Source organism: Ahaetulla prasina, chromosome 2, assembly GCF_028640845.1.
Source record: "Ahaetulla prasina isolate Xishuangbanna chromosome 2, ASM2864084v1, whole genome shotgun sequence".
Taxonomy (NCBI): domain Eukaryota; kingdom Metazoa; phylum Chordata; class Lepidosauria; order Squamata; family Colubridae; genus Ahaetulla; species Ahaetulla prasina.
This window is the reverse complement of record NC_080540.1, coordinates 75,664,311-75,689,528: the sequence shown is the minus strand read 5'-3', so window position 1 is coordinate 75,689,528 and position 25,218 is coordinate 75,664,311. Positions and strand designations below refer to the sequence as shown.

At 36.3% G+C, this 25,218-nt stretch overlaps 1 protein-coding gene across 1 annotated transcript in view; it reads left to right on the top strand.

Moving 5' to 3' along the window:
* DOCK3 (dedicator of cytokinesis 3) overlaps positions 1–25,218 on the top strand; it is a 167,453-nt gene that overhangs the window by 50,417 nt on the left and 91,818 nt on the right. The window contains exons 13-20 of the mRNA XM_058167839.1: positions 2,752–2,840; positions 6,480–6,605; positions 10,985–11,109; positions 17,118–17,280; positions 19,589–19,695; positions 20,485–20,656; positions 22,045–22,142; positions 24,008–24,091. Of these exons, the coding sequence (XP_058023822.1) occupies positions 2,752–2,840; positions 6,480–6,605; positions 10,985–11,109; positions 17,118–17,280; positions 19,589–19,695; positions 20,485–20,656; positions 22,045–22,142; positions 24,008–24,091 (964 nt within the window). The remainder of the gene's footprint in view (positions 1–2,751; positions 2,841–6,479; positions 6,606–10,984; positions 11,110–17,117; positions 17,281–19,588; positions 19,696–20,484; positions 20,657–22,044; positions 22,143–24,007; positions 24,092–25,218) is intronic.

Below are 25,218 nucleotides of genomic sequence, written 5' to 3'. Positions count from 1 at the left end.
TCGATACGGCCCCTCACTTCCGCCATATCTGCCCCTCCCACTAACCAGACAGATGGAACAACCCTCATCATCAGGAACATCACCTTCCCCCAAAACCTTCGGACCTGTTAAAACCCCGCCGCGAGCGCGCGGTGACTGGCCCCTCCCCCGGTGGGCTACCCCCAACACCCGCCCTTACCCTCCCTCCCCTTAAAAATTCCCTATCTAAAAATCCCCACAGGTTCTTTCCACACGCATGCCACCTCTGTGGGTCCCAAGACCCGTCATTGAGGCCGGCCCTCGGTAATGTAGGGGGCCATTCCTGCGAGGTGGGGGCACCTTGCAGGCGCAAGAGTTCATTTGAGGAATACCGCATAATAAAAATCGGTGAAAGATGGCTCCATCTCCAAATTGGTTAAAATGGTAATATTAAGTTAGTTCTCAGTTAACGACGGGCGTATGATAATACAAACAGTGGACAATCGCGATGGCATCTCCTGGTCAATGTCTGGACCAAGATCTTAATTCGGTCCAATGAATATAAGCTCTTAAATCCAGGATAGAAATAGTATGAGTCAGTCCAAGGCCAAGTCCAAAACATGAGGGAAAGGATGGGGTTGGTGTTCCGTTTCCACCATCGATGTAATTTTGCTGTCCCCGGACAAGTCTCCCCTCTGTTCCTAATAGTCCACAAAGGACTAAAAATGGCCATAAGAGTCACAAAAGGCCAGGACACTGTCGATGATATCACAGCATCAGGGAAAAAGAACAAGCTGGGAACAGACCAGGGTACCTCCATTGCCTTACTCTACGCTGACCTCGGGCAGTCCTCCAACAACCGACTCCAAATTCGACCAGAACACGCCAGCCAGGGGTCGACTCCATCTCCACCACCAACACCCCTGGAATGTCCGGGTCCGGGTCGTTCCAGAGACCAGGTCTCTCCAAGTCTCTCCAAAACCCTCCAAGAGGCCTCCCAAAGGGGCCAGGCCTCCCCCGAGGGGCCGAAGGACTGAAGGAGTCGAGAACGCCTAGATAGAAATTGAGGCCGCAACAGGCCGCAGCAGGCCACAGCAGGCCACCGAGATGAAACGAAGAGGCTGCAGCAGAGCAAGTCAGGAACCCTCGTGGCCAAAAACCACATGGTGGAAACTGGCAGAAGCTGGCAAAGGTGGCAAAAGCTGTCCAAACGCCACAAACCGCCACTTCATCACTTCACCACTTCACCCCCGCTGCAGCTTGATTCGCAGCCGAGGGAGAAGGGCCCAAAACTGCACGGCCAAAAGCAGGAACAGGCCGGCTCTCCATCCCCGCTGGCGCCACAAACATGGCCGCCGCCATCCGCCGCTCGCCCTCCCGGACCCGTTCCCAGCAGCCGTGGGACTCATGTCTGTTGCCTCACCCCCATGGTTAAATGATTAAGATTTGGGTGTTTGCAACCTGTGAGGATCTTTGAATGTGATCATGTGATTGTCATTTGTTTACTTCGCAATTAGCTTGAGTCAATGGAGAAATTGGCAGTAAAATTCCTGGTCACCTGATATCTCACCTCAACTGCAGGTGATTTGTTTAACAGCTATAGTGGAAGTAAGGCTGTAAGTCCATCCTGGTCACATGTTGTCTTGTATGATGACCTCATTGTTTAGTGACAGAATTGCCAGTGCCATTTGTGGTTCTTAAGAGTGGATTGCCTGTATTTCTCTTTTGTAAGATCCTCTGAAAAAGAGGAAAGGAAAGGCTGATTTTTCTAGTCCCAGACCTCAATTCCAGAAGATGGCACTATAGATTTAATTTTTTTCTCATTTTTTTACTCTTTAATTTTATAGAAAATGTGGGTACCCTATTTCTCTTACACATCATGGCTGCAGAGAGAATGCCATGTAAAGTATTCCCTAAAAGGTAGATGATTGTAATAAGTGCTACCACACAGAAGGCAGGAGATGGAGCTAGGTGTAAAGAAGTTGTCACGTTCTGGGGAAAAAAAATAGATTTTTAAACCATGGCAGATAAGGAGGAGGTGGATATTTCAGCTTTATCTCTTATGTGAGATGTCAGTCTGCCGTTAGGTCTGGCAGAAGAGGCATGCTTCAGGTTTCATTTACAAAGGAATACCATCTGGTGGGACAGCAAAAGAGAGCCTTTTCTGTCACAGCAACCGCCCTCTGGAATGCTGTTCCCACAAAGATTTGATTGACAGGAAGGTTGAGAACTCCAATCTTTTATCCTATAGATTCAAACATGCAATAACATAGCATATATAAACCCCCCACACATACACATGCTGTATGTCTGTCTCTCTGTCTGTATAAATTCCTATACAGTAGTTTAATTTTTTGTTTCAAATGTCATCATCTAATTGAATGAGTAATTATTCCTTTATTTATTTATAATTTCAACTTATATAATGATCCATGAATGTTCTGTTACCATTCTTTTAAGTTCTCAAATAGGAAGAATAAGATATATAAAGAACACAATTTTCTTAAATAGTATGATCACATAGATAAAGTAGAAAGATAACATCAGGCATGGAGATACATCAAGAAGCTGCTAATGGATTTCAAATATACAATAATGAAATTTTCAAAGAGAGCAAAACTTTTCTTACTATTAAAATGCATCATCTTAGATATTCACTTAATCTGAATTATATATATAATTTCTAATAATGCTGCACATTACAATTGTAAATAGTTTGTTTTCCTCGCTAAGTAATTATGTGCATATTTAATTTCATTGACAGTGGGAAATAACATTGACTCTACTTTTCAGGTGCAACAATGAGAATGAATGGCATCAGATCCATGAAAATATAATTCGCAAATCGAGCACCAAATATACAGCACCCAGTTCAAATTATGGTAATATTTTATTTTAGCTCTTTTAAAGATACATATTTTTTTGTAATGAAAACATTATACATGCCACATAGTTCATATTTTAGAGCCTATGGTCATGAACAGTTCTCAAAGAATTATCTTTCTTGTGTATAAAAATGTGGATGTAGAGGCTGGAGATTTTGCAGAACAAAAAAGCCATTTAAAAAAAATCTAGTAACCTCTTTAGCATTGCTAATTATTAGTAAAGATAAAGGTAAAAGTTGCCCTCGCGCATATGTGCTAGTCGTTCCCAACTCTAGGGGATGGTGCTCATCTCCATTTCAAAGCCAAAGAGCCAGCTCTGTCCGAAGACGTCTCCGTGGTCATGTGGCCGGCATGACTCAATCCCAAAGGCGCACAGAACGCTGTTACCTTCCCACCAAAGGTGGTCCCGATTTTTCTACTTGCATTTGGGACAAGTAACGGGAGCTCACCCCGTTACGCGGCACTAGGGATTTGAACTGCTGACCTTTCGATCGACAAGCTCAGCGTCTTACCCACTAAGCCACCGCGTCCCTTAATTATTAGTAGACATGAAATATTTCTCTTACCTGAGATTTATATTTCTGGTTCAAGTTGATGTCACATGATCAATGAGGAAGTCGTGTACTGTACCTGCTTACCAGCTTGCTTCCTCCCCCCCAAACATATTTGCATATTTTTCTGGCAAGGAGGGGAATAAAGAGAGTATAGCATGCAAGAAAGAATGACGAGAGTGGAAAGTTTGCAGGGGGCGCTGCTAACATCCTGGAGAGGGAAAAGAACTCATCCTTTCTCCTAGGACAGTGATGGGTTAACCTTTTCAGTACCGAGTGCTGAAACTGGAGCACACACACCTGCGCCTGCCCACACCGGAGCACCAGAACCCGGAAAAGAGCAGCTGGTTTGGCACACATGCACACCGGCTAGCTACTCTTTTCTGGGTTCTTTGCATGAAGACCAGCAAAGAACCCTGAAGAGAGCAGCTGTCCAGCACACATGTGCGTAACAGAACCCAGAAGAGCAGCTGGTGACGGTGCACATGCCCACAGAGAGGTTCTGTGAGATGGCGTGTCATAGGTTTGCCATCACGATCCCAGGACATATTTAGATTATGGGTTTGAAGCAAATCAATACTTAACGTAAGAGGTGCATGTAAGGAAACTGATGCAAAATGGCAAGAATTATGTTATTAATTATAATAGTGTTGTGTGTTACAAAATAGGACCAGCTTGAAACACTTGCTTGACATTTATTTTCAAAAGCATACATCTAATAACTGCATCAACAATTAACGCTCATCTGTAAAATTGGCTGTGGCATATTGTAAAACCAGATGTAACTGACTGAATATAAGAAAGTGTGGATAATTGATGTGGCAGTAAGGGGATAGTAAAGTAGAAGAGACAAAATTAGAGAAGAACACAGAGTATCAAGTTTTATGATATAAATTGGCTATGGTGGTTGGAGTGGTATGGTGGAGTGCCGTACCAAAAAAAGCCTTGGATGATATTTAGGAAATCTGTGTATTGACAGAATTTCCATCTGTCAATTACAAAAGGCCATGCTGTTTGGATCCACCCATAATATATTGATAAGTTATGACATCCTAGGTTCACCAGCTAAAAAACAGATAAAATTTCACATTGTATGTAATTTACTGAAATAGGCAGCAATAGAAATCAAACAAATAAGTAAATAAGTAAGTAAATAAATGAATAATAATAATCAAACATCAAAAACACCTGCCAGGCTATCTCACCTCCTTTACATGAATCTAAAGCTGTATGGAAAAACACCATTGGAAATAGAATCACTGCTTAGCACTATATATAGCCAAGGTATTACAATGAAGTTTGGACTGGACAAATATGTTCATTACATCTGATCTGTCATACTTGCCATCTTTTATTGATTTTATAGTATTCTTTTTATTTGATTGTTGTGAGCCACCCAGAGTCAGCATGAAATTTAACATTTTATTATGGTTGCTGTACAGTCAGCCATATGTTCAGATTGGGCTTGGCATTTTTATTCACCTATCAAGTTCTTCTTAAGGACCTGGACGAAGTCTGTCTCTTCTAATTCCCTCCTTGAAAGCTGAAAAACTTTCAGATAATATGCTTCCCCCAGGCTTCTCAACAGCTGCAGAATGACCTTTCTCCAAAATGTTGGACTGGTTGGTAGTTGTTGAAAACCCTGGGTCTGCCATTTTCATCTGTATAAAATTTGATGTATTCTGTTCTGATATCTGATAAATCAATGTGCTTTGATTGCTTCATATCTAGATTATTAAAACATCTCACTGGCATGACTCCCTCTTCTCCATTGATCCAGGTTTAAATTACTGAAGCTCATTTAATATACTTTTTAATATACTTCAAAGCCCTTCACTGGCTACCAATTAGAGCCAGGTGCCACTAATTTTTCCTTTTTTGCCCTTTGGGCATTATGACACTGTATAACTTCCTTCATCTCTATTGTTAAACAAGTATATACACTTAAAATCTACTCAACCAGGCTCCTTAACACTTTTGCTGTTCCTGTTACTCTAAGAGCAACTTTGGGATTGATTTAGTCCCAGAGATTTAGAGTTGTTACCTTTGCGCTGTTCGAATGACACAAAAATTTTAGGTTTTAAATCTAGGCTTAAACTTTTCAATTATGAGGAATAGAGGATTTTGTGATTCTGACTGGACAGCTCATGTGAACTGCTCAGTAACAGGCCTGTTTGACTTTTATATTGAATATGGCTTAATTTTATTCAATTTAATTAGTTATATATTTAGTTTTTATAGGTCAAGTTTATTATTTTCATTGTAAAAAGACTTCCCTTTTGCTAGAACATTATTTCTTTTATAATTAGAACTGCCTAGTTTTTAAACTTTACATTATTGTATATTCTAATTTAATTGATACTTCTTTATTTATATTCTTTGTATAGTTTTATCAGTTATAAGTACATATTATTAATATGCATTAATGTTAATATATATTAATGTGTAACATTAATATGTATTAATATATATCATTAATATTATATTACTGCCAGTATAATACTCTTCTTTTGAGAACTGTGTTGGTTACCACTTGGTTTCTGAGTACAATTCAGGGCGCTAGCTTTTATTTAAACCTTTCTTGATTCACAACCTGGATATTTGTACACCTGGATATTTTGCCCTATTGATATTTTCCTGCTTATGGGAAGTGGCCAATACTGGGCAAAAGTCATTTAGTTTTAACCCTATTTATTTTAAATACTCTTTACACATACTACCGTATATTTCTATAACATATTTTACTTGCTCACTGTTGAATGTTATGTCTGCAATTTGAAGGTGCTTCTGACAAAAACAAAGAAAGATCTTTCTACTTGATAAAATGGTATAGGATAGTCTCTTTGTATCCTGTCACTTAGCATTACCATTTGCAGGAGTTGCCCCTCTCCTCTGAACAAATACACATCTAGAATTGTTTTGTGCTGCTCTTTCTACTGTGTTGAAGAGGACAGTCTCCTATATTATTTTTTGCTGCTCAGACAGTATTATGTTGTCTTTAACATCATTCTGCTACATTGTATTTTTTTATTTGTTTCATAGTAAATTGAATTGTAAGGATCTAATTTTGTTCCCTTTTTTTCAGGACTTATAATTTCTCTTCAAATTTTCCGTGGAGAAATGGAACAAATTCGAAGAGAATATCCTATTATCTTTAACAGAGGGGTGTCTATTACAAGAAAAATAGGGTTCCCAGACGTAATCGTGCCTGGTAAGTGAATGAAAGTTCCATGTATAGCACTTATTGAATGCTGGTCTTTATCAATGTAAATTGTACTATAAAATAAATATTAAATAAAAGATATAGCTGAGTGATTTAATTGTAAATAGTAATTTTTTACTAAAAATAACTTGACAGAACTAAAGCTTATACAAGAACGTTCTTTTTAATTTTTTTCCCCCATGAAACCCCTCCTTATAAGTTACATAGCATTTATAACTCCAATTGTAATTTGATAATGCTTGCTATTCTGCTTAGGTTTTAAGTATGGGGATGGATTTTTTATAGATGGTTTTAATGCAGCACTTTTTTTCTTTCTAAATGTTACTTTAGATGATATAAGCATGTTTTAGAAGTCTGTCTTAAATTATGAATGAATGCATATATACAATGTATGGGTTTTCTAACTAGATCTCCAAATGCCTATCTTGGTTTTAAACCACAGGTATACATTAGTGTAAGAAACCTTGTATTAGTAAGGATTATGTTACTCATGAAATCCCTTTTGTGAGCCCTACAGAATTTCAACATTGAAGTAGCAGTTTTTACTGCTGTATGGAATACTGCTTTCAGAATGAAAATGGTTTCAAAAGCACTTTGATCATGTATCAGCTTTTCAACAAACATTTCCATTGTTTTGATTCCTCCTTATTGAAACATTTGATTTTTAGTACTTCAAGAAAGCAATTACAGGATCAAAAATATTACAATTAGAAATTATAAGAGGTTAAAAAAGGTACTTTCAAGTGGTTTTTTAATTCTCTGTCACTTAGAATTTTAGTACAAGGAGGATTTTTAATTAATACAAAAGCCAGTGATAGATAAAATAAAATTAAATTTGTTTATGTTTAGTATTTCATTATAATGTTGCTTTATACCACAATAATTTTATATTAAAGAACAATATAAGACTGCTGATTTCAGTATCAAGCAATATTTTGTACTTTTGTATTCTGAGATTGGTACATTTACAAAATGCAAGAGATGGCCCATTCTGTTTTTTGAAAAAAAATGGGCCATATGGGCCATTTTCTGCTTTAATAGGGTACTTTATGAAATTTTACATTGTTTCAAAATGAATCATTTCCCAATTTTTAGAACAGTAAAAGAATGATACAACTGATGGTAATTATGTGTGTTTGATACACTACAAAAAATTGGCAACTGTGTATTGAATGAAAACACTGGTTAAATGTTGAATTGAAACCCTGCCTTATTTACCTTCCATGGAATAGTCTTCTGTGTATTTTTAAATAAAAAATAACAAATTGTTTCTTATGTTACTTGAATTCAGCAACTATTTGAAGTTATGGTGGCACTGTAAAAGGGGACTTTCAACCATTTCTTGAATTACTGCTATTGCAGTGCCTCCCTGGTCACATAAATAAACTTTGAGCTTTAGTAACCACTTAACACTTTTACCAGTAGCAGCATTCCACATGGTCATGTGGTTATTATTGCCAACCTACTCTGCCAGCTTCCCTCAAGCAAAATCAGTGGGGAAGCTGGCAGGGAAAATCAGAAGTTGCTTGGGTAAGTTTCCTAACCCCCACCTTCCTTCCCTCACATGCATCATCTTCTCCCTTTGCTGGCTTGGGCCCACCATTGCCCTCCTTCCCTAGACATCTTTGCACTTGTACAGACTTATTCACCCTCCAGTGCCCTCACTCCCCGGCCTCCCTGCACTGGCACACAGGCACACATCCATCAGCACTCTCCTTCCCTGAGCCTCCCTGTGCTCACATGTACACTGTATCCCATTTTCCAGGCTACCCTGAGCTTCTGCCACATTGCAGCACTCATCAATTCATACATGGCCTGAACTCAGCTTCTCAGGGCTATCCCCAGCCCTTTTGTGGCGCCCTTGATATTTTATCATGAAAGTAAAATCGGTGAAGTCTCCTTAAAATTGTGCTTCACTTTTGGTGCATTAATCTTTATAGGTTTTGGGGGGAAACAATACAGAAGGAATTGCTTTCTTTCAGGATGCTTTCTTCAAGGTTGTTGTTGTTTTTACTTCTGACTTAATATATAGTTCTGGAATTACCTGGCAGTTTTCCAAGCACTATCCAACCTTGAGCAACGCTTAGTTTTTAAACACTCAGCAGGTGATGCTCCAAGCATTGTTATTATTAAAAATTATGAGTGAGTCGAATATAGTACTTAAGAATTTACCCAACATATCTCTTTGGTTCTTGATTTTTATTTCATGTGTGGTCACATATTTCTAATCTATTTATTTGCAAACAAGTGAACCCTTTTCTCTTTTTCTCAATTATTGAATGTATTTTGTTTTTAATTACTCATAAAATGTGTGTTTTAACATTTAACTGTCAATAATACTTGATTTTATCTTTCTTGTCTAAATTTTCTTGGCACCCTGTTTATCTTCCCTTCATTCTCTTCCCTTAATGGCACAGAGATGAAGATAGTTGGGTGTAAGTTGTTGCTTCATTGTGTTCTGACCATTTATTGCTTGCTGTTTTTCACATTTTGTACGCCATATTTTACCCCATAATTTTCACTGAATGTTTAAAATTCATAAATATAATATAAGTTAGCTATGTTGATGGTGTATGCCAGAAAACACTTCCCATTGCCCTGTATCTTATACATTCTGACTAAATGAACTCTCTGAGCTGTGTTCAGACACTCATAGTTTTCCCCACTTCAGAGTGTTTTGATTTCCTATGGGGATTATTTCTGGAATGGAACAGTTACAAGAATATATCACAATTCCAGACTGGCATTTTGTCATCACTGTATTGTGTTCATTGGTGTTTTTGCCAGCCAAACTAATACTAGTGAATAAAATTATCCACCCCTCTTGTGCATCCTAAATTACTCTGAAAAGATAGGGAAAATTAAGTTATGAAATAAGGGCAAGAATACTTGAAAAAAGTATAGATTATCTTATTTCCAGTTCAGTTTACTTATAGATATCCTTGGAATACCCAGCAGGAAAATGACAAAGATAGACAACAAGAAATAGCATTTCATTACTATCTATGACAATTTATGAAAAAGATTTTTATGCTTGGGAGCAGTAAGTGGCAATGGGGCAAAGCCTATTTCTCTTATCTCACTTTTTATTTATAAACCAAATTTTAGGTTTTCTATTGATGTCACTATTGTTATTTTTATTTTCTGATGTTTGTGTTCCTCACATCCTTTTTCTATGTACTGTACTACATGGGATCTAAACCTTTCATAGATAGCAATTTGTTTGTTGTAAAATAGTAATATGCACAAATTTTCTCCAAAGAAAGTTTCAACCATGCAGTTCTACATTTATATTTTACTTGTCCTTATGGATACAAGTACTAAGGCCATGGTGGCGAACTGGTGGCATGTGGAGTCATATCTGTGGGCACATAAGCATTGCTCAGCTCCAGTTCGTTTGCGTGTACTGGCCAGCTGATTTTCGGGCCCACTGGAAGTCGGAAATGGGCTGTTTCTAGCCTCCAGAGGGCCACTAGGGGGTGGGGAAGGCCGTTTTCTCTTTCCCCAGGCTCCTAGAAAGCCTCTGGAGTCTGGGGAGGGTGAAAAATGGGCCTACGGGGCCGATTGTGCCATTACATGCCAAAAGGGGGGGGCACTGCAGGGGGGTCATGCAGGCATGCATGGTCACATAAATTGTGGCATTTGCCAATGTAAGACAGACCTTTGATTGAAATACTTGACTCTAATTTCCTCTTCAAAAGGACTGGTAATCCTAGTTTTCATATACTTCTGCCACATACAAATACACAATTTAGGATCATTTTTCTCAATAAATAAGTATAATTTTTTGATATATTTGTTTAATTGAGTTCTTGATATCTAGTTTTAGAACTTGTGATATGGGGAATAAATTATTTTTCAGTTATATTTATGCAGAAATATTGAAAATTCAAAAGAATTCACAAACTTTTAAGCATCACTTTAGTTGCTTGAAAAAAATTGCTGGGTAGACCTGTCCTACAGAAGGGATGGGAGAATGTATGCAGTAAAAGAGTATTGACTTTATTGTTTACAACTGTTGTATTGTCTACAACTGTTTATAAATTAGCTATCAATGTGGAAATAGAACATTTGACCATTTATTTGTTAACTAGATATTTAAAAGGAATTTGAAAATCTTTCCTCCTGTCCTCTCCCTCTCCTTTGTCTCATAACTGGTTTCCTGTTTTCAGACTCCATAAAGCATTACTAACAGCCATCAACTATAAATGCACTGATATTAAATGTTCATTTTTATTAACTATTCATTTTACAATTGGAATGAGTTGATATTTCATCAGAATAGTGAACAAAATATCATTGGTTTGTCCAGAAGAATAATTTACTATGTGCTCTTTTCTAAAAACATTTTCTTTCCTTGTATGTAGGTGATATACGAAATGATTTGTACCTGACTTTAGAGAAAGGAGACTTTGAGAGAGGTGGAAAAAGTGTTCAAAAGAACATAGAAGTAGCTATGTACGTTCTCTATGCAGACGGAGAAATTCTAAAGGTCAATATTTAAATACTTTATTCAATATATTTCTGTCATGGTTGGGTTTAAATTCTTTAACATTCAGAATCTTTTATATGTGGAACGGTTGAAATTCTTAATCAAATCTTCACTTTAAATTATTGATGAACTAAAGCAAAAAATAGATACATTTATTTTTCAGCTAGAAAAATTGCTTATTGTACTGGTTGTTATTCAAGATTCTTTCACATGATTTAATCTGCTCTATTTTCTATCCAGGAATATCTAGCATCAACTGTGCTTTTTAGATGGACCCAGGGGTGGGTTTCACTTACCTTTGCTGCCGGTTCGGTCACGCATGCACCACTTCTGCAAGTGCATAGAAGCTTCTGCACATGTGCAGATCATATTTGATGACTTCCGGGTGGGTGGGCGGAGCTTCCCGCCGCCACTGTTACTGGTTTGTGGGAACCAGTAGCAACCCACCACTGGATGGACCATTTAATTTATTATTACATTACTTTTCCATCTTTTCACCAAAATGTTCATGGAAACGTAACATGGTTTTTCTCCATTTTACACTGTGGTCAGATTTCAATGAGGATTCCAACCACTAAACAATACTATTTACATGTTGAATGCTAATTAAGCCTCCCAAGAGAATCCACACATTTCTAATGGTATTGCATTGCTTAGCATATTATAAAAACTTTATCTTCTCTTTTCTTATATTTGAAAGCCAAAATCACTGAAATATTTTAATAATATTGAAGACCTCGCTCTATATACATAATCACTTGTCAGTTCCTTTTAAAAAAATAATAATCTTGTATTCGCTTTAATTGCTTCTATCTAATTATACTAGAATCTTTCTATCTATCAATTTTTAAGTTTTGTATTCATCCATTTTAACCATTTTAGATTATGCTCACATGGTCCTGTTAGAGCAAAGCAATAGATTTTAGACTCGGGGAAGAAGTTGAACATTCAGAGGAAAACCCTCTGAATCCATAACCATGATATTCACTCATTTGCATATTCTTAACTTTTTGTGATAATTAATTTTATGGATCATGTACTGAAATGTTTTAAGAGTTATGCTGTTATTGTTTCCACCCTGGGCTAAGTGTGTACACACACATTTTCTGTATTTTCTACTCCTTTTCTTTTTCTGAGTCCATACTTTGACCCAATCAACTAAGTATTTTGGAATATTCTTCTGAGGTTTTCCACATTAGGAACTTGAACCCATAATCCAGCCTCAGCCTCCAGGTTAAATCTGTAACAAGTCTGGCCCCAGGATGTGACAATAATGCAGTTTGAACTTGACTTCAGGATATCACAGCAATACCCTTACCATATTGGCTCCTATTATCCCCAAGACACCTCATTCAGTATGTTCTATTCTCCCTGCCATAACACTGAAATTATACCCTTTTATGTTATTTAAACAAAGCTAAAAAAAAGCTGGGCAAGTTAATTTTATTGCTTGTTTAGATATTGTTAAATTAGGTTAACCCTAAAATTCAGGAAATGGTTACCAAATTTAACACCACAATTTTGGCTATTTATTTATGTATTTAATTTGCCACCCATCTTGTATCAAAATGATCCTGAAGGGCTTACAGCATTAAAATCCTAACAGATAAATATTTCTACAATAAAATGGAAATCACAATCAAAATAATATTATAGTTAAAGGACGGGGAACGGAAGAGGATGTGCATGGGGGGAGGAATTGCTTCTTAATTCATCAAGCACATCCAGTGTGATGTACCCCAATCGGGACCCCAAACCATTTGAAAGAGTCAGGTCTTCACGGATTTACAGAAGAGTCTTCAAAAGAGTGAGAGCCAATCTCACTTCAGAGGATAAGATGTGCCAAAGGGTAGGAGCCGTGGCAGAGAATGTTCTTCTCCTGGGACTCAGTCAGCTGGAATTCCTTGACTAATAGGGCCCACAGCATGCCCTCTCTGCCAGCCAAATTAAGCATCTAATAAAAGGAAGAGAAAAATGGGAAAGAACTGGAAAGTGGGAAATAGGATAGGAAGGGGAAATCTTTTCAGTTCTTCCTGGTGTATTCTGTCTGTAAACTGACATTAAGTTCTTATCATCTATTCTTTATTAATAAATTCTTTTAAATTATTTTCAATCAGCTAGGATAATTGTGAATAATTTATAATGATTATTAAGTAGTGATGCTGCTCTATAATTTCTTGTCAAAGTCTTTCAATAATGCTATATTTGTATATTTCCAAATTTCAGGGGTCTTTCTTCCCTATAAAATAAAATTCATTATATTTTGCAAAGATTGTAAAAGTTTATCTTTAGAGCATTTATGATAAGAATCTGGTAATCCATCAGGTCCTGGCATTTTTCTTGGTTTAATCTTTTTTTATAGCTTCACAATTCATTTTTCTCTGTTTCTTTTACTGTTAATATTGACAACTGTTTCTATAAAAAATTAATTTGATGGGAGATAATTATCTTCCCTGGAGATTTCTTTAATTCTTCTTTACTTTTTATTTCATCTAAAATAACTCTTGACTCTTTTGTAAAAGTTGAGTATTATATTATATAATATATCCTCTTTAATGAAATAGGCCTTACTTGCATCTCAAACTATACTTATGTCAGTGTCTGCATTTAGATTTTTTCATAAAAATCTGTTAATTTCTTTTTACAAAGTCTACTCATCAACTCTATTTCACCACAGTCGTTGGCACCACTTTTAATGGAGCCCTCTTCAGTTTGCTATTTCTTCTCTAGAAGTTCTTATCATATCCACTCTTGAATTTTCTGCTTTTGTAGAAAAAGATATACTCCTAAAGCCCGATGTTCTACTGTTAAGATTCACCCCACCATATTTCTGTAACTCATATTACACCATATATATCTTTGTTCTTTATGATATCAATATCACCTTGCTAGTTTTCCATACCTTGTCCAATAGTATAAAGGCATTTAGGGTAATGGGTTAGGCTCACAATTCATTTCCTTTCTGACTTTACTTTTATTTCTGACTTCTTTTGCTTCTTTGTTAAGCTCTTAATATCACTACACTAAAATTTTTCTGTTGTATATAATACATTGTTAGCCAATCTGCTACTCATTTATTCCTAGCCTTTTGCATTCCAATTTAAAGCCTTCCTGACCAGTTTAATTAGTCATCATCCAAAGATACACATTCCTCATCCAAAGATGTATTTAGATGTAGATAACTATACTTAATGTCGCATAGAAAACAAATCAGTCATAGCACAATATTTTTGGCTGGGCAGTTTAGCTGTTTCTGCAGAAATACATAGCTTCCTAAAGTGTGGGAGAAGGAATGACAGAATCTGGCATTAGACTGCAAAGAGGAATAATCGTTACATATCTATAAGCAAAGTCCAACCCATTTGATTGTTGTTGGCCCTAACCCCAACCCTAATGTAATTCTAACCAGGTATTAACTATTATCTGAAAAGATTTCTGTGCATAAATATCTATGGAGATTTTCAGGCCTCCAAATCATGGTTGTCCCAAAGGTACTTTTTAAAAGGGAACTAGACTTTCTTAGTTTATTTCCTTGAAAACATTCTGTTTCTCATCCAAGAAACTGACTGAAGTTCTATCAGAACTGAAGAAATTTCTTCGATGAGAAACAAAACTTTTTCAAGGAAATAAACTAAGAAATTCTTTTTAAAAGCACCTTTGGGAAATGTCTGTGCATAGGCTTTAGCAGTAAATCAGTTTAATTGAACTTTCACTTGTGGACCTGGTATTTTGCACGTGACATAAAGCAAAATTATCCTTTATTTAAGATTCCTGGATTACTCTAGCTTTGTGGAGATGCCAGGCTTTCCACAGAGACTGTTTTGGAGACAGAAGACTGAATGTCTTCTGCGCACAAAATCTAATCATGCTTTTTATAATTTTGTGAACAACAAACTTAAAGACTCTAGATCTATCCCACCACTAAAATGATCTAATGGCAAAGAATATAATGATGAAACAGTTAAAGCAAACCTTTTTAAGACATTCTTCGGCTCAGTCTTTGTTAACAGTAATGGCTCATACCCAACATTCCCCAGTCGTACCAACAATGAGTACAATGACCTAACACAAATCGATTTCACTGAAGATAATGTTGAGAAGGCCCTTCGCAAACTGAAACCATCTCTATCTATTGGACCTGATGGTCTATGTGCATACGTCTTAAAAAAGCTTTCCACTAATATAGCAGAACCCGTAAGCATAATCTTTGAAAAAGCTTTCACAACCAGTTCTCTTCCCAAACTTTGGTCACTAGCCACGGTCATCCCTGTCTTCAAAAAAGGAGACCCCAGCCTAGTTGAAAATTACAGACCAATCTCTTTATGCTGTGTCACCTGCAAAGTAATGGAGTCTATCATCAACCAATCCATTACCCTCCACCTAGAAACAAACAATCTACTCTCTAATAAACAATTTGGTTTCAGAAAAAAATTATCATGTAATTTACAACTTCTTCACTGCAAAAACATATGGACTAAATCTTGATCAAGGCAAAGCAATAGATGCAATTTACATAGACTTCTGTAAAGCTTTTGACCCAGTAGTACACGACAAACTTCTCCTAAAACTAAAATCCTACGGCATCTCCGGACCCCTCCACAATTGGATAACAGCGTTCCTGTCAAACAGACTACAAATGGTCAAAATTGGCAGTGCCCTATCAACTCCTGTTCCTGTCAATAGCGGCATTCCCCAAGGCAGCGTTCTTGGACCAACACTCTTTATATTATACATTAATGATCTCTGTGACCATATTACAAGTAATTGCGTTCTCTTCGCTGAAGATGACAAACTATTTAACACCACCAATAATACAACTACCCTTCAGAAAGACCTTGACTTTGTGTCAGAATGGTCAAAAACTTGGCAACTCCAAATCTCAACCTGCAAATGCTCTGTCTTACACATTGGAAAAAAGAATCTGAACACTAAATACAAGCTCGATGGACATTACCTTGCAGATGACCCCCACCCTGTTAAAGACCTTGGAGTTTTCATAAAATTCTAAGTGCCAAAGCCCACTGCAACTACATTGCAAAAAAGGCTTTAAGAGTTGTAAACTTAATCTTGCGTAGCTTCTTCTCCAGAAACACTACACTACTAACCAGTGCATATAAAACATTTGCTAGACCAATTCTTGAATACAGCTCACCTGTCTGGAGCCCATATCTCATTTCAGACATTAATACAATTGAACGAGTCCAGAAATATTTTACAAGAAGAGTTCTCCACTCCTCTTATTACAACAAAATACCTTATGCCACCAGACTTGAAATCCTGGGTTTAGAAAATTTAGAACTCCGCCCCCGTCGACATGACCTAAGTCTAAGTTATAGAATCATCTGTTACAATGTCCTTCCTGTTGAAGACTACTTCAGCTTCAATCATAACATGAGCACACAATAGATTTAAGCTTAATGTGAACCGCTCCAATTGATTGCAGAAAATATGATTTAAGTAACAGAGTTGTTAATGCCTGGAATGCACTACCAGACTTCATGGTCTCTTCCCAAAATCCCCAAAGCTTTAACAAAAAACTATCTACTATCGACCTTACCCCATTCCTTAGAGGTCTATAAGGGGCGTGCATAAGAGCACGAATGTGTCTACCGTTCTTGCCCTAATGTTCCCTTTGATTGTATCCAAATTTCGTATACTTATTACATACTCATGCTTATATATATGCTTATATATCTTATAGTTATTTCATGCTTATGCTTATATATAATGTTGTGACAAAAATAAAAAAAATGTGTTCTTTGTCCAGCAGAGGAAGGAGCTGGAGCATGTGACAGTCTCTCTCTCTCCCTCTCCCTCCCCACCTTCTCCCTCCCTCCCTCCCTCTCCTATGGAATGTGAAATGACAATCTGACATAGGGGCTACATGCACAACATAGACTAATTAAAATATACAAAATCCTTGTATTGTTAACATGAGATTGTTAGTATCTTGTATCATGTTTAGTGTAATATTTTAGCATTCTTACCTTGTATCTTTTTTTTTGTAGGACTGTATTAGCTTAGGCTCAGGAGAATCAAATAGAAGTATGTATCATTCGTTTGTTCTCTATCATAATAATAGCCCTCGCTGGGGAGAGGTCATCAAACTCCCAATTCCCATTGACAGATTCCGTGGATCTCACCTCCGTTTTGAATTCAGACACTGTTCCAGTGAGTATAACTTGTTAATATTTTACATATTTTTATTAAGGATTATATGAAATAGATAATGCAAATACCAAAACCTACAAAAATACAGGTAGCCCTCAATTTATCACCACAATTGGTACAGAGTCTTGGTCATTGAGTAAAGTGGTTGTTAAGCAAGACACCCAGTGACTGCTTCCCTCAATGACCAAACCCTGGTACCTCAGGGAATGGGGGAGCTTTTAGGAAGCCTTGGCCAGCTATAGAGCCCACCTTCTATGTGCCGGAATGCCTGGCCTCTCTTCCTGTCCCACCATGCCAAGGAGGCCTGGGCCTTATCACTGGACCACTTCATTACATCCAAGAGGCCTTCTCCCTGCCAACTTCTGTTTTCTTTTAATATTTTTTCTTCTTCTCTAGAAATTCTTATCATCTTTCAAGGTCCATTTGTAATTGTCATGAAGTAACTCAAGGAAATCTCTTACAATTCAATTTAAAAGGATATTCCAAAACTTATTTTTTAACTTTTATATACAATATTTTAAATTTTGTGGTATATTTGTGGTGTATTATAAGAAATTATAATTATATAATTATATATATATATATATATATAACAAATATATATATATAACAAATATATATATATATATAACAAATATATATATATGTAGATCTTTGGTTATTCGGGTTTTCTTCCGCGTAAAATTGGAAGTGTCCAATATATATATATATGTTTTCTGAGGTTTTCGCGGGTGTTTGTATGTAGGTCTTTGGTTATTCGGGTTTTCTCCCACGTAAAATTGGAAGTGTCTTGGCGACATTTCGACAAAGTCTCATTCGTCATCTTCAGGCTTCAGCTTCATGCTTCTGGGAGCAATGTGTGATTACAGCTGTTTCTTCTTTTTAACTGCTAGTGGGGGTTTGAACTGATTGGGTGGGAGCTTGGCTGTGCTCTGATTGGCTGGAGAAAACCCGAATAACCAAAGACATATATAATTATAAAAAATAAAGATTTCACAAAGCTGGACAGATGTGATGTTCTTTCTTTTCAAAATGGATTGAAGAGAATTCCACTATGATTGGTAAACCTATGGTTCTGCAGATTTTTCAGTCTTAAAAAAAAGTAAGAAAAGTAAAACTTCAAAGTGGTTAAAAAGATGAGCTTTGGCTGAACCTTGAGTCCTGAAAAGCTGTGTATACAGCTTGGAGCATGATAGAATCACAACTTCCAGCTGATCACCCATGGCTCCCAAAATAATGGCTTCTGCTACCTGTTCATATAAATCAGCTGTCCAAAGTACATGGGGGCAATCTCTAGTTCCAGAAGAAAATTCAGTAGTCCTCATCTCACATCTATCTGTCCTTGCAAAAATGCAGGCATTGGTTTCCCCTCATCAGAAGCATTTCGAAGCATAACACATTTCTCTATCTGCAGGAGATCTAATTGTCATATTTTACATGTTTTCAATAGATTAGGAAATCAGGAAATCATTTGATTTGAATCATTTGAAATCAGGAAATCATTTGAAAATATATGACAAAGTAAATTATTGCAATTATTTCAGCCAGTAATAGTTGCAGGAACTTACCGTATTTTTTGGAGTATAAGACGCACCTTTTTTCCCCCTAAAAGGGGGTGAAAATTTAGGTGCATCTTATAGATTGAATGTAGCCCTGCCCATCCATTGGCCCCCACACTTTGGGCTCTGCCTCCCTGCAATTTACCTCCTTGCAGCAAGCAGCAAGAAGAAACAGCCCATTTCAGCTTCAGTATAGCCTAATTAGCACAAGTTGATTGTCCCTTGGATTGGCCTCCTGACTCTCAACTGTTTTGGGGGGGGCTCTGCTGGTTGCTGCAAGGACGTAAATTGCTGGGAGCAGATTTTTTTTTCTTGTGCTAATCAAGCTATGCTGAATATGAAAATGAAAGTAAAGCAGGCTGTTTGCTGTTTGCTGCAACGAGGCAAAATTGCTAGAGGCAGATTTCTTTATCTTGTTTTCCTCACCAAAAAAGGTAGGCGCATCTTATAGTCCAGAATGTTTTATACTCCAAAAAATACACTGCCTAATTTATAGCTGCCAAGTATAAAAGTGGATGTAAGTAGTGTTTTTTATTCTTAGAGTTTTATGACATGTCAGGTTGTGAATGACCAGTCCAGAATCACTCACAGAATTGCATGCTGTGGTGAGGATATGAACCCTGATGTCTTTAGTCATACATACACATTGTGACTACCATCGCTTATTGACTTTCCATTTCTTACAGATAACCTAAAGACCTAATCTATCATTTTAAAAATGTGTGTAAATATTTGATTTTGTTTTGCAGCAAAAGATAAAGGAGAAAAGAAGCTCTTTGGCTTTGCGTTTACACCATTAATGAGAGACGATGGCACTACCCTATCTGATGATATTCATGAGCTTTATGTTTATAAGGTACTAGTCTTCATTTTTTGTATTTTGATCCTTCCATGATTATATTCCCCTCTTTGGCTTATATTTAATGTCATAAACACATCTGCTTGACTAGAAGTTTGCACTAGAAGATCTCCAAAGCCCCCTTCCAACTCTGTTATTCTGTTCCATAAAAGTTTGTAAGTTTTGGAAATCTAAGAATGTTGACAGCTTTAACTTTTCTAAATAAACAGTCAAAATATTGCAGTTAATAATCATGGAAAAGTATTACTAAAATTTCTGCTCTTTTTTCTTGTTTTATACTATAGCCATCCGAGCACAATATTAACACAAATTGAAAAAAGGTTCTTTGTTCACCATTTTGGGGTGTTCTGTTACTGCTTTTGGATAGAACAAGTATGCCACACAGATTGTGAAAAAAATACTCCATTTAGCAAAGAACAATATTTTGATTTGAGTAGCTAGAATAGGTATTTAGAATCCTTGACGGGTAAAATAAATGAAAAAATGTTGCATTTTGGAGTCACAGGGATACATTTTAATCCCTCTGAAAATTGAGATTACTAATTCTGATTCTGATATTTAAAAGGAAGCTAATTCTAATGGCCGATACATGTAATTTTTTGACTATCATAAAAATAAAGATTTACTAAATAATGTAATTAATAAATAAAGGCTGTACACATTTGTAGGCAGAACATATACATGAATAGAATCAGTTGCTTTTCAATATAGTCTGATTAACATAACAATATAACATAACAACATAAAATATAACAAATTTAATAATTTATTTTCTTGTGTCTCCAGTGTGATGAAAACAGCACTTTCAATAACCATGCACTTTACTTGGGTCTTCCATGCTGCAAAGAAGATTATAATGGTTGTCCCAACATCCCTTCAAGCTTGATATTTCAGCGCAGCACCAAAGAGTTTTTTTCAATCTCCACTCAGCTATCTTCTACCAAACTTACCCAGAATGGTACAGCAGTTTTTTATTCCAACAATTCATAATTAATAGTCTACCTTTTCAATAAAGCAGAATAGTCTTACTTATATACATGTTTGAAACATATTTTCATATGATGGTTCTGATTGATTTGGTTACTTGCAGCATGTATCTGTACTTGAAAGATTCTGTTTCTATGTGTATGGAACAGTTATGAAACACAAAACAGAAAATATTTTCAAATTAAAAAATATATACTTTGCGGTGATTAACTTCCCAATTGCAATTGTAAATAAAGTATAATTAATTATTTTAATAATAATAAAAAAATTCAAAAAATTGGGTATTTAGAGTCTACAAATTCATAAAAAGTAGCCTTGAAAATGGCTATCATCCAGGTCATGGTTGTCCCAAAGGTGCTTTTTTCAAGAGGCAACTGGACTTTTTGATTTTTCTTTGAAGACATTTCGCTTCTCATCCAAGAGGCTTCTTCAGCTCTGATTGGAGGGTGGGGAATAGAAGGATTTATACCCCTTGCAGACAATTGATCATTTGCAGTCTTTTAGCAAGTCGTTAAGGTCATCTGGAAGTTTATCAGGGTCATCTGAATGGTGCAAATTGGATACAGACAGAACAGAAAAAGAAGCAACTGTTCTCTCCTGTTGACCTTGACTCTTGGTGATTACATGGATATGTCCATATAGTTTTCCTGACAACAAAAATTGATATCAGTTACTCAGCCTATAGCACTGGAATTTCTGCTGATTTCCCTTCCAAGTATAAATTGGGTCTTATCCTACCGAGGGTTTTTTCTGAGATCAACCAACTTGTCTAGATGCTGCCACCTACTGTAATTACATCAAGCATTTTCACATAAGATATATTCCTAAAATACATAATAAATTAAAGTTGTTTAGATAGGCATTTTTGAATCTGGCTTAGTATGCTATTCTGATTTAGTTATGCAATATAGAAGGAACTGCAGTTTATTAAATTTAAAATTAAATATAATAGTGCAGTGCACTTTCATTTAAATTAATATGTTTCTGGGTCACATACTGTGAAAACAAGAGAAAATTATAATTGAAATTACAAGTATTAATCATAGTTGTGTCCAATAGTTTTTCAAATTATTTAACAAATATATTTTATATTTTGTTCATGCCCAGGACTAAATGATCGTCATACCCTATTACCATCATTTGTGTTGTAAATGTTGTACCTTGATGAAGGTATCTTTTCTTTTGTGTACACTGAGAGCATATGCACCAAGACAAATTCCTTGTGTGTCCAATCACACTTGGCCAATAAATTCTAAATGTCAAATGTCAAATTGTTATCAGTGTATTCAGAGTGTTTTAGATAATGGTACTATTATTTATATACTTGCTAATATATTATTTCCTTTCTACTATATACAGTGGACCTGCTTGCTCTTCTGAAATGGAAAGCATATCCAGATCGTGTAATGGATATTTTAGGAAGGCTGCGCCAAGTCAGCGGTGAAGAAATTGTTAAGGTATTGAATTTGGTCTAAGCTATTATTAACAAATTAATTACAATAACTCATCACTTTTAGGAGAAAAAAACCAAAAAATTATTAATATTTGTATTTATCAATAAATAAAATCTCAGTGTGATTACTTTAATCACAAATGTAAGAAGTAATATGTCAACTTCTCTTCATCAGTTTATGAACTAAAATGATATGGAGGACCCTGAACTATTTCAAATCTTCTTTTCCTGTCCCATTTAAAAAAAAGTAACACTAGTATTCTCAGGCCCAGGCTCAAAAATGATGCAGTCCAAGTTTTTATTTGCTTCGATTTAATAGAAAGAATTTTGCCAGACTGAAACCACAACCTTCTAAGCTAATAGATATACCCTGAGAAATTCTAGATGTGACCACTCTAAAAACTCTTCCTTCCTTGCCCAGATGGTTCAGGAGTGCACAGTCATTTATTTTGGGTGGAATGTACAGTCTCCTCCTGGGGAGACCATGGTATTCTTGCCAAGATCCCTTCCCCACTCCTTCTCCAGGTGCTTTTCATCACATGTATTGAAAATGTGTGATGCAGTATTAATAAGACTAATAAATAATGCTTAGTCTTAATGATCTGCACATTTGAGGTTACAATGGCAACTAGGATTTTCTGGATTGTTGTTACTAAGTGATGCAGTGATTTTATACCACATTGCTTAGTGGCAACAATCCCAGTTCCAACTGTAGTCGTAACTCAAGAACTAAAATTATCAATTTACACCAAATGTCTGGAAAGTTCTTCCCAAACCCATTTGAACATTTTCCTGCCAGCATCCCTGTTCTCACTTTTACCATCATGTTGTATGCTTGTACTTGTTGTGGATCTGGTCTAGTTATAGATCCTTATTAATTTTTAAAAATATAAAAATGTGTATTTGATTGCCTATATTATATAAATACATAAATGCAACTATAGATAGTTATCAAATACACAAATAATAAAAAATCAAGATAAAAATTCTAATACTTCATTAGTGCCATAAGAGAACCCTATCAAAAAGGTTAATCTGGATTTTTGTCCCTCAGATATGTCCCTTGTTGTTGAGTGGACTTGACTTAATAAAAAGGCTCATAAAACAAATTGAGGTCTAGAGGAATTTAATATCTGGCTTTGATTTTTCTATAGAATATTGTACTTCAGAATTAGAGAATAATCAATGTACTTCTTATGTATAATGTCAGAAAATTATGAAATTGTTTGGTTTGGTAGAACATTCTGTAAGGAGATACTAAAAATCCCTGTGCTTTTTAGAGGGATAAAATCAAGATCACGTGAAGTGTTAATAGCACTTTATAATGTTTTGGTAAGGTCACACTTGGAATATTGCATTCAGTTTTGGTTGCCACAATGTAAAAAAGATGTTGAGACTCTAGAAAGAGTGTAGAGAAGAGCAACAAAGATGATTAGGGGACTGGAGCCTAAAACATATGAAGAGCGGTTGCAGGAACTGGGTATGTCTAGTTTAATAAAAAGAAGGAGTAGGGGTGACATGATAGCAGTGTTCCAATATCTCAGGGGTTGCCACAAGAAGAGGGAGTCAAACTATTCTCCAAAGCACCTGAGGGTAGAACAAGAAGCAATGGGTGGAAACTGATCAAGGAAAGAAGCAACTTAGAACTAAGGAGAGATTTCCTGACAGTTAGAACAATTAATCAGTGGAACGACTTGCCTGCAGAAGTTGTGAATGCGCCAACACTGGACATTTTTAAGAAGATATTGGATAACCATTTGTCTGAAGTGGTGTAGGGTTTCCTGCCTAAGCAGGGGGTTGGACTAGAAGACCTCCAAGGTCTTTTCCAACTCTGTTATTCTATTCTATTTTATTCCTTTTCTATTCCAGTTCTTGCAGGACATTCTGGATACATTGTTTGTGATTCTGGATGATAATACAGAAAAATACGGACTTCTGGTCTTTCAATCTTTGGTAAGAACAAAATATTTCTGACAGATCAATATTCTGATGCAAGATGTGAAAGCACTTTCCCTTGAATACTTTTCCGAAAATTGACACAATTTCCCATCTCTGCATTAGTTGCTGAAACTTTTCCAAATTGTCCTTAATCACTTGTGGATCAACATCTATCATGTACCTTTTTAATATTTATTTATTCATTCATTCATTCATTCATTCATTCATTCATTTTTTATCCTACCTTTATTGTTTTCACAAATAACTCAAGGCAATGAATATATCCAACACATCTTTCTTCTCTTATTTTCCCCACAACAACAACTCTATCAGATAAGTTGAGCAGAGAGAGAAAGTGACTGGCTCAAGGTCACCCAGCTGGCTTTCAAGGCGGGAATAGAACTCATGGTCTCATGCTTTCTAGTCTGGTGCTTTAACCACTAGAGCAACTGGCTCTTTCGTTGATCCATATTTCCAAACATTCAGATTAATGACAATTTCCATACTAAATGTTATCACCTCTGAACATTGAAATGCTGAATAATTGCAACATGACCCTCACCCCGACAAAGACCTTGGAGTTTTCATATCAAATGATCTACGTGTCAAAGCCCACTGCAACTACATCGCCAAAAAGGCTTTAAGAATTGTAAACCTAATCTTGCGTAGCTTTTTCTCCAAAAACACTACACTACTAACCAGAGCATACAAAACATTTGCTAGACCAATTCTCAAATACAGCTCGCCTGTCTGGACCCACACCTCATTTTGGACATTAATACAATTGAGCGTGTCCAGAAATATTTTACGAGAAGAGTTCTCCACTCCTCTGATCACAAAAAATACCTTATGCCACCAGACTTGAAATCCTGGGTTTAGAAAATTTAGAACTACGCCGCATTCGGCATGACCTGAGTAAAACTCATAAAATCATCTGCTACAATGTCCTTCCTGTCGCAGACTACTTCAGCTTCAATCACAACAATACACGAACACACAATAGATTTAAACTTAATGTGAACCGCTCCAATCTTGATTGTAGAAAATATGACTTCAGTAACAGAGTTGTTAATGCCTGGAATGCACTACCTGACTCTCTGGTCTCCTCCTAAAATCCCCAAAGCTTTAACCAAAGGCTATCT